The sequence below is a fragment of the Solanum stenotomum genome, chromosome 4 (genome assembly GCF_019186545.1).
Source record: "Solanum stenotomum isolate F172 chromosome 4, ASM1918654v1, whole genome shotgun sequence".
NCBI lineage: Eukaryota > Viridiplantae > Streptophyta > Magnoliopsida > Solanales > Solanaceae > Solanum > Solanum stenotomum.
The window spans coordinates 6,395,105-6,405,102 of NC_064285.1; the positions used below are offsets into that span (position 1 = coordinate 6,395,105).

The 9,998-nt window shown below is 29.9% G+C and overlaps 2 protein-coding genes across 2 annotated transcripts; one reads left to right on the forward strand and one right to left on the reverse strand.

Moving 5' to 3' along the window:
* On the forward strand, positions 1-2,411 carry LOC125862037 (uncharacterized). The gene is made up of 6 exons (XM_049542012.1): positions 1-342; positions 1,198-1,312; positions 1,653-1,734; positions 1,825-1,870; positions 1,971-2,025; positions 2,115-2,411. Exons 1-6 carry the CDS (start codon positions 1-3, stop codon positions 2,291-2,293), a joined length of 819 nt encoding a protein of 272 aa, XP_049397969.1. The 3' UTR covers positions 2,294-2,411.
* A 1,290-nt stretch (positions 2,412-3,701) lies between these two features.
* On the reverse strand, positions 3,702-7,068 carry LOC125862892 (1-aminocyclopropane-1-carboxylate synthase-like). The gene is made up of 4 exons (XM_049543015.1): positions 6,898-7,068; positions 6,199-6,330; positions 5,655-5,815; positions 3,702-4,695 (listed from the first exon to the last, which is right to left on the reverse strand). Exons 1-4 carry the CDS (start codon positions 7,066-7,068, stop codon positions 3,702-3,704), a joined length of 1,458 nt encoding a protein of 485 aa, XP_049398972.1.
* Between the last annotated feature and the right edge of the window lie 2,930 nt (positions 7,069-9,998).

The following is a 9,998-nucleotide window of genomic DNA, read 5'->3' on the forward strand; positions in this document are numbered from 1 at the left end:
ATGACATTTTCAAGCCAAGTTGTCTGGCAAAGTTTATCGTCCACACCAGATTTTAGGAATCGCGAAAGCATTCCTCTATTGAAAGCTCATAACGCGAAAAACACCAAGGTACATGAGCAAAAATTCAAGATAAGAAGTATCAGGAGCAGACAGAGGTCCTTGATCGCGTATTGTTCAATGGTCAATCCTGATGTTGTCACAAGCTCATTTTCATCATCCAACACAATTAGAAAGTTGTACTCAAGTATAAACAACAAGGACCTAAACCAACTGGCCCTGCTCATATCAGAAGATTGTTTCTTTGATGATTTTTCATTCCCTCAATCATTTCAAGGGAGAAAGGTTTGCACTTTTTTTTGTTTTTGTTGAGAACATGAATTACACTTCTAATCCACGTGGCAAAGTTAGGAATTTTGCAAAAGGTTTCAATTTATATATTTTGTATATTTGGGTTAGCCCTTGGGTGATGGGCTAAAAAAGAAGCCGGAGAAACTACATAATTAGATATACTCTACTATCATATACATATTATTATATATAGTTTAAAAATATTATGTATCATACCACTAATTAAGAGTTTGATAATTTTTAGGAAGATACACCTAGATATATGTATTTTTGCTATCAAATATACTAAAAATAGGGAGAGAGGCGAACGAGATAGTCATGTATTTCAGATACATGTGAATCACACTAGATACACACTTGATACATGTATCTTTATTTATCTAGGTGCCATTCACATGTATCTGGGATACTAGATACAAAGGAGTGTAGCGAGCGAAATGGGAGGGAGGCGAGCGAAACTTCTTATGTATCCAAGATAGATGTGAATCCACTTGGACACATTGTATCTAGAAGAAATTACACCTAATTTTGACCATGTATCCCAAAATACATATATCTGGACGCACCAAAAACTGATAATTAAGATTCATAACATTGCAAATTAGAGCGGATTTAAGTAATTCGCTCCTAAACTTGTGAGACTTATGTAAGTTTTCCATTATTTATATATATTAAGTGGACTTTTAACATAATTATAGAGTTTTGGCTAAAGCTATTGAGTTCTGTCGAAACAGTAACTAGAACTATAGCTCCGACTTAACCCTGATGTCCAATTGACCACCCTTCGATCTATGTGGCTCCACCACTGCTTAATTTGATTCTTCAACTCCCTTTTGCAAATTTATGCAGGAGGCTTTAAAATCTCTGGAGCAACTAACCACAAGCTTGGACCAAAACACAGAGTTCAGCATAGACAATATTCATGAAGGTGTTGATCTTACAGCAATAGTATACTGGCATTTAGGTAATCACTACTTTTTAAGTGAACTAGAATTGCATTTCTTAAAACTTTAAGGACTCATTTCTAAAAGGCATAATACATAATTGTGCCTTCCAACTTTGAATGTGCATAAGTAGACACGTAAATTTGTATAAAATTAAATAAATAGGCATACGTGTCCTACGTAGCTTTATACTAATTGGACGCCACGTAGGATGCATGTGTCTACTTGTTCAACTTTATACAAGTTTACAAAGTTGAAGGGCATAAATGTCAGTTGAGACCAAATTAAAGAGGCACGTTTATGTATTATGCATGTTATTTAAAAAAGTCCCAAATTGAAAGAGTGTACTTGTTATTTCAGAGTGGAAGAAGAAAGAAGTACCCTTTAGTAGAGGCTGCAGCTACTATGAATTATCAAGAGATGGAGAAAAACTACTCATTAAGTAAAATATTGATCCTCATTATGCCTCTTATACTTTATAATATAATAATTACACAAGCATAAATTACTAAGCAACATATATTGTATGCAGGAATGCTCAAGTTATTACAGAATCATCAATGAAACCAAAAATTTTGGTATGTCTACCACCACTTTTACTAATTATATCATTTTGCACACTAGGTTCTGAATAGATTATTTGTAACACGTATCTTTTCCTGTCCTGACCAAAAACAGGCGTTGTACAATATGGTAACTTCAGTATTCAATGAATTCCCTGAAATCGTCTCGAGTATGTCAATTTCTTCTACTTTTGTTTTTCCATATTTTAAAATTAAATAAATTTAAAATTTTTGAATTATTTTTTTTGGTTCCTTGTAGGATTTGTAAAGAATCATCAAGTTGCATATCAAGTGTTACTAAATAGTTACAAGTTTGTTGTGCAACCATTAATAAGTCCAATTTTTGTATGGTACAAAAAGTTTTGGACATTAACAATCACCTTTCTTGGATTTACAACCAAGTTTGTGCAATTCATTATAAAGTATTCAAGACAGTAAGAAGAGAGTTACAATTGTATAATCATTTGCTTAGGGGGTAATTATACCAATTGTATATCAACATGTACAATTTTTTTAATTTTTCTTTTTTTTGTGAGTAAAATAAAGTATGTGAAGTTTGTTTTTCTTTCTAAATTAAAGAAAGGGTATGTAAAATTAATCAATCTTGTTTCAGATGGATTTCATTGTTTTCGAATTTTCTAATTGAAGGATTATCAGATTTATACGCCGATGTATGATTAAATACAATTTATATGTTGATGATTGATTAAATACTAAATTTAAGGGGAAAAAGCCCTTTAAATATTGCTAAAAAGGTCACAAGATTTTTGCGCAAATAAAGCATGATCCTTTTATGAGAAAATATTTATATATATATATATGGGAAAATTATGCAGCAAATATTTAGCTTTTATTAGGTACTATAACTACCGTTTAGGAAAATTGTAATTCGCATATACAGTTTCCCCCAATCATATTGTTATTCGCATGATTTGTATAATTCGTCTGATTTGTATAAATCCAGAATTTTGTATATGCTTACCCTAGTTATTTGTATAAGATCTATGAAAAAATCATAATAAATTACCTTGTTTGTATATTGGCAAGCGAAATATACAAACAGAGTTCTAAAAAATTACTAAATGTATAAATACAGAATTTATATATACTTACTCTATTNGTATAATTCATCTGATTTGTATAAATCCAGAATTTTGTATATGCTTACCCTAGTTATTTGTATACGATCTATGAAAAAATCATAATAAATTACCCTGTTTGTATATTGGCAAGCGAAATATACAAACAGAGTTCTGAAAAATTACTAAATGTATAAATACAGAATTTGTATATACTTACTCTATTTGTATATTCATATGCGAAATATACAAATGGATAGATATATACAAACCACAGCCTCCATAGCACAAAACTATAGCTATGAAACGCAATTATCAAAACTATAGCTATAAAGCCTTATTATATCTATTAAGTTTGTCATTTCTAAATCTCTATATATATATCGTATATATCCTATGTATGTCATATGCACCAATAATATATACGTGACATATGTATGGTATATCCAAGTGACAAAATGGCAAAGCTAATATAAGAGGGTATAGGACGAGAAAAAGAGAAAGAACACATAAATGAAAAATATTGGTGGCAATAATTCTATACACCCTAAATCCTAATAGTTAAAATACTACTTTACCTCAATAAAGTAGTGAATCTATGGATGAAGGTTTCATTTATAAACATTATAAAGTAGAAAACTAAAAAAAAAAAAAGGTTCAGATAATGGTTTGATAAATTGTGAAGTCAACTACTCAATATATTCATTCCTTAAAGTACACATTGATGTTAAATGAGCAATTCTTCATCCTCTTATTACAAAATTAATCTATCTCTGAGTCTCTAGTTCGTTACTTTCTGCTATTGACCTTCTTCCTCTGTCATTGCTATTGGATATCGACGTAAGAGATACTGGACCAGGTGCGATAGGAAGAGAATTCTCGATTCCTTCTTCAATAATATTATTAATCCCTTTATATTGAACCACAAAAATCTCAATCCTCCTTAATGCAATCCTCATAGTATCATCATCCATATTAGCAAAACAAACCCTAAACCAACCAGGCTCACAACAATGAAAAGAACAACCTGGTGAAACATTAAGTTTAACATCATTAATAATCATTCTCCATAGTTCAATTTCACTTTCAAATGTATTTTCCTTAAGTAAACTTCTCAAATCCATCCAACAAAAAAGCCCAGCGTTACTCTCCAACGTGTTAATTCCAATTTTTTCAAGTCCCTTAGTAAACACCCCATGCCTTTTCTCCAACCTTTCACGACTCTCGACAACGAATTTCTCGATAAACGTATCATCTAACAACATGTTAGATATTAAATACTGCGTTTGCGTCGATACGAGCCCAAAACTCGACATTTTTCTAGCACATTTTGTTACAACATCATTGTACGAGTAAATAATTCCGACTCTAAATCCGGGAAACCCTAAATCCTTCGATAGACTATACACGATGTGTATTAAATCGAGGTTGCATTCAACATTTTCGCTTATTATAACTTCGGAAATACTGATGAATTTGGGCTCGTTGAAGACCGTGGCCGCGTAAATTTCGTCGCATACGAGGTGTATATTTTTATCGTTGATGAACCTTATTGTATCTTTTAATGTTTCCATGTCTAAAATTGTGCCTAATGGATTTGATGGATTGTTTAAAAGTAAGCCTTTTATTGTGATATTGGATTCTTGAGCTTTGTTGTATGCATCTTCTAAGGCTTTTTTTGTGACTTTGAAATTGTTGGAGCTTTCACAAATGATGGGAAAAAGTTGTACACCAGTTCTCCAACTCAAATCTCTATCAAATCTGCAAATTAAATATTTGGAAATACTTTAGTAAGAATTAGAAATATTTGTCAAGAATCTAGTAACAAAACAGTTACTTGATCCAATAATTTGAAGAAAAACAACATAAATTTGGATAAGAGAATGTTGTGAATGGGGAATTTTAGTACATAGCTCAATTTGTTGACTATTTGAACTTTCACCTTATTGGTGATCGATAGTTCAATTCTCCTCGTAATCCCCCCCTCCCCCATTTTCCCTTTCCATACCCCTAATTTTTTTCCAAAAAGAATGTTGTCAATATTTTATAAAATTAGAAAAAACAAAAAGTTACCAACCAAATTAAGATGTAGAAAATATTATTTTTTACCATACGATAATTTCCAATATTAATTCGTAGTTTCATACTCCCTCGATCCCTATTTACTTGTTCATTTTTTACTTGATACACCTATTTAGAAAATAATAATTGATATAATGAGTTTACTATTTTACCCCTATAAATTGATAGAATTCCAAAATCAATTTACTCATTAAAAAGGTTCTACCTTTTTCAAAAACATTAACTCTCTAAATAAATTGAGGGTATAATAGATAAAAAAAATATTGTCTTTTCTTGATTTGTCAAAAATGACAAATAAAAGGGAACAAATAAAAATTCAAAATTGGACAAGTAAAAAGGAACAGAGGACTTGGCTTATTCACAATATATATGATTTTTGTGATCTTTACTTTATTGTATTTTACTTTTATGGTTGCAAAAATTAGGGTTTGAGGTGAATAAATCAACTATAATAGATCTCTATATCATAATAATATATTCATAATTGTTTGACACACACCCACCACAACGATCACGTATAGTTTCTAAGGAGGTTCGATTTTATGTCCCCTATTTCTTTTTTTGAATCTTAATATATAAGGTACGGATCAATATCAAATCACGATTTTAACTATAAGAAAAAGAAAAAAAATAGTTACCCAGGATAATAGGGAGTAGGAACAAGAAAAGCCTCTCCAGGATCAGCCAAGCAAAAGGCAAGTAATTCATGAGCCCCAGTTGCCCCTCCACTCATTACTATACGTTCTTCATCAAATTTGATTTTGTCTCCTCTCACTTTTGACATGAACCTTGCAACTGCCTGCACATATATATATACTTCTTTCGTTAATTGTTATATTTTATGTGTCTTAGTTTGACAGAATACGAAAATTTAAGAAAATAAGAACAAGACTTTTCGACTATAAAGGTAATAAAGGTACTCAAATGACATTTGAATGTTGTGGCAATCTGGTGCACCAAGTAATCTGTGTTAGTAGGGTTTGCAAATATTAGTGGTTAATTACTTTCAGTATAGCTTGAATTTGTAACCAATAGATCACACACACAAACAATTTTATTGTTGCTTGCCATGACTCACTCCTCTCTCTCTATATATATATATATAACAACCTAAAAAGGAAACTGAGACAAATTGAAACGAAGGGAGTAAGAGTTTCGGTGTTTTTAGGTTTAAGTTCTTACCCTTCGAAATTCTGGCAAACCATGATAGTCTTGATAAATTGCAATTTCCTTGAATTCTTCACAGCCTCCAGCAGTGCAAATGGAGGATTTTTGATTGTTCACCACCCATTCTTGAATTAAATCAAAGCAAAGCTACAAGAACATAAAATAAAAATAAAAACATTAATTGCAATATTTAACTAGCTAGCACAACGTTTTTTTCTTTCTCAGATGGTTATTCAAGTAATACTAATAATTATTCAGATAATTAAGTCACTTTCTTTATTGAAAAAAGTTGAAATAAAAATGAAATATAACTTTCTGAGATACCTATTAGTTGATCAGTGATAGAAACCAACCCTAACTTTGACACAAACCAAAAGTTTCTTTGGAGCTTGTGGTGGTTTTAATAAGTACTCCATCTGTCTCAATTTATACGACTCATTTTCATTTTTAGTACTTCATCCCAAAAAGAATGACAGCAATTTAACTGTAAAATACTCATTTTACCCTTAATGAAATGATTTGTAGTCACTCAAACATATATCACTTATTTCAGACTATAAGTTTCAAAACTCTTTCTTTCTTTCTTAAACTCCGTATCAAGTCAAACTAACTCATATAAAATAGAACAGATGTAGTAGATGGAGAAAATGAACACTAATTAAATGCATATATATGTTGATAATAATATAATTAAAAATATTTTCATGTTGTTACCTGATTTTCTGCAAGACCCATTTGAATAACCCCATTAGGATTTTGTGTTGGATGGAAAGGATCAATTTCATAAGCTTTCCATCCATCAAAATAAGCTGAGTTTTCTCCATGTCCATTATTGGTTGCTACCTTAGAAAGAAGCTCATTATTGATGTTTGAAATGAACCCCATTTACTAATTAATTCTCTTAAAGTTGATCTAATATGTATAATCCCTTAGTAAATAGTTTTTGAATTGTGGAATATTGAATATGTTATAAGTTTTAGTGATGTTCTATTTATAGTTGTTCAAAATCACTTAAATAAAGAAGTTTCCATGAAGTACAGTACCAAACTATTTTTTTTGAGATATTGTGGGCGGCTAATTACTAATATTATGTGTTAATACCGCACTACTTATGGACTGGATTATGGCCCCATATCTTTCCCTAATCTTCATTAGTTTAATTTAATCCATACCAAATACAACTACAATTCACTAGTGTATCTATCATATTCCTTTCCGTATTTTTATTTGTCCAGTTTAAAAAATTAAGAGATAATTTATTATTTAATTTCTAATTTACTCTTATTAAATATTAACTATAGTTATTTGCCAAAACATAGAATTTTTTTCTTATTCAAGGATAGTATAGTAAAACTGTCATTCTGTTTGTTGTTCATCGAGGGGAGGGGGGTGTACTAAGTCAATATATACTATAGATAAGTAAAATGGACGGAGGAAGTAGTATAATCATTATCCCTCCATCCAAATTTAAGTGACAGTGTTTGACTAGGCACGAAAAAAGACAGACTTTTGAAAAGGAGATTTTTAAAGTTAATTATTTCTATTTCAAATTACTATAGAAGAATAATATTTTTTTGAATGGACTGTAATAAAAGTTCTTTTTTTGTTTTCGTCCGGTATTGTTTAGTATCTACGGGTAAAACTCTCCTAACAAAGGTAATTCCATACTCTTGGGGGCTCGAATCGAGACCTCTGATTAAAAATAAGGAGTACTTATCACTCCACTATAATCCTTGTCGGTACTATATCATCCTTAATAATTTATTATTAAGTCATTTAAATATTAAAAAATAAATATTAATACTTAATAATAAGGGTAAACAAATACTATAAAATAATAAATCATCTCTTAATTTTTTAAACTGAACAAATAAAATGGACATCTATTTTAATTTGGTACGAAACAAATTAAATAAAAATGAACTGAAGGAGTAATTTACATACGTATTGAATGATCATACTCAAATATAGAAAAAGGGTTTTCCAATTAATAATTAGGAGCAGAGCTAAAGTATCAACTACGAATTCCGCTTTTTATTCTAACTTAAAAATTTATTAGGCATGCATAAATTGTTATCTTAGGCATTATTGGAGTACTTTTTTTGGAGCATAATTTTCTTATTTTCTTTCTTTTTTGGGCCATACAAAGAATATTGTGGACTGGGTCTCCCTTAGGTCTACTTAAATTAAATGTGCCGTCAACGTTAACTAACGTCAACACGCTTATCATTAAACAAGAGTACTATTGAATGGAAAAAAAACATTAAGGGTGTGTTCGGTACCCAAAAAAATGTTTTTCATGAAAAATAAGTATTTTTTTTTGTGTTCGGTGTGTAAGTAAAAAATATTATCCTAATAGTATTGTATCTAATTTAGATAAATGTTATATGAGAGATTCGGGTGGGTAAAGACAATATTAGAAATGTCAAATAAGCGAGTTGAGTTGAATTTGGACGGGCTTTAATAAGCTGAAATGCATATTGGTATCCAATCCAGTACTATTCTACTCCCTTAGTTCATTTTTACTTGTCACACTTGAATTTGCCATACTGTAATTAATTGATGTTTAATTGGATTGAAAAATGATTTGAGAAAGAAATAATTAATATTAAAAGTAAAACATGAAAAAATAATCATCTTTTCTTAATGCTAAAATTGACAAATAAAATTGAAAATTTATTTTTAACATAGTGAACTTGGAGTATCAAATAATGTTCCATAGTTATATTAGATCATGCCACATCATCATAAACTAGTGTTGTTATTGATTGCCCTAATGATGATGTGCTCTACTTATACTCGAGTGCAATCCAAAAATTAAAAGAAAGTTGTCAAAAATTAGTCAAACGATTTACAATAATTTATTTTTTTCTTGATTTGGTATTCAATATTTATATAAAAGTCTGACTAATTCAGATTCATGTTGCGTAAGATCCCATTCGAAAGGAAGCATTCTCTATCAAAAAATAATTTATGCCAAAATTCGAATTTGATGCCCCTGATTAGAAGATGCACATTAAAGACGTTTTTATCGTTTAGTTATTGATAAAGACAATATAATATATTATTTAATTAATTTCCACACGCTTGTGTGCTGTTATTGATGTCCCTTCACTACCAAATCTTTTGCCGGTGATGGCGTTACAAGGAGATGGAGTGTGAAAATACTATTCACTAAGAGTGTATTTGGTATGAAGGTGTTTTCCAATTTTTTCATGTTTGGTTGGGTTAAATGTTTTGGAAAATGTTTTCCAAATCAACTCATTTTCCTCAAATTTAAGGAAAATGACTTCCTTTCAAAACTTAAAGAAAACATTTTCCAAAACTCTCTTCCAACTTCCAATAAAAAAAAAAATTATTGAAAAAATCAATATATTTGGTCCCTACCCTCAAACCAGCCCCCCAACCACCACCCCCAAAAAAAAAAAATTCAATAATTATTTTCTACTCTAGTAAAAATAAAAGAATTTTTTCAAAAACATTTTTCATTCATAAATCAAACACTAAATTTTTTTTTCAGAAAATATTTTCTACTCACCAACTAAACATGAGAAAATAAGTCAAAAATCAACTTGTTTTCCAAGAAAACATTTTCCATGAAAAACATTTTCCTTCATACCAAACACACCCTAACTCTCACAATTTTGTATAATTAGGATATTTATATTTGATTAGTTATATGTAACCTAGAATCTTAGCTAGCTTGATTTTTGCATATATCAAAATAAATATTACTTGAAGAAAATAATTAGAAAAATAGTTGAAAGATATTTTTTAAAAAATAAAGTCTCACATCGAAACTTTAAATTTGAGTA

Bases quoted from the DNA above. Each gene is read 5' to 3' on its own strand.
- LOC125862037 (XM_049542012.1), top strand. From the start codon at position 1: ATGACATTTTCAAGCCAAGTTGTCTGGCAAAGTTTATCGTCCACACCA. The intron at 343-1,197 runs GTTTGCACTTTT...AAATTTATGCAG, and splicing joins AATCATTTCAAGGGAGAAAG to GAGGCTTTAAAATCTCTGGA. The intron at 1,735-1,824 runs GTAAAATATTGA...TATTGTATGCAG, and splicing joins GGAGAAAAACTACTCATTAA to GAATGCTCAAGTTATTACAG.
- LOC125862892 (XM_049543015.1), bottom strand. From the start codon at position 7,068: ATGGGGTTCATTTCAAACATCAATAATGAGCTTCTTTCTAAGGTAGCA. The intron at 5,816-6,198 runs GTAAGAACTTAA...ATATATGTGCAG, and splicing joins GTTTGCCAGAATTTCGAAGG to GCAGTTGCAAGGTTCATGTC. The intron at 4,696-5,654 runs GTAACTATTTTT...TTTAATTTGCAG, and splicing joins CCTACTCCCTATTATCCTGG to ATTTGATAGAGATTTGAGTT.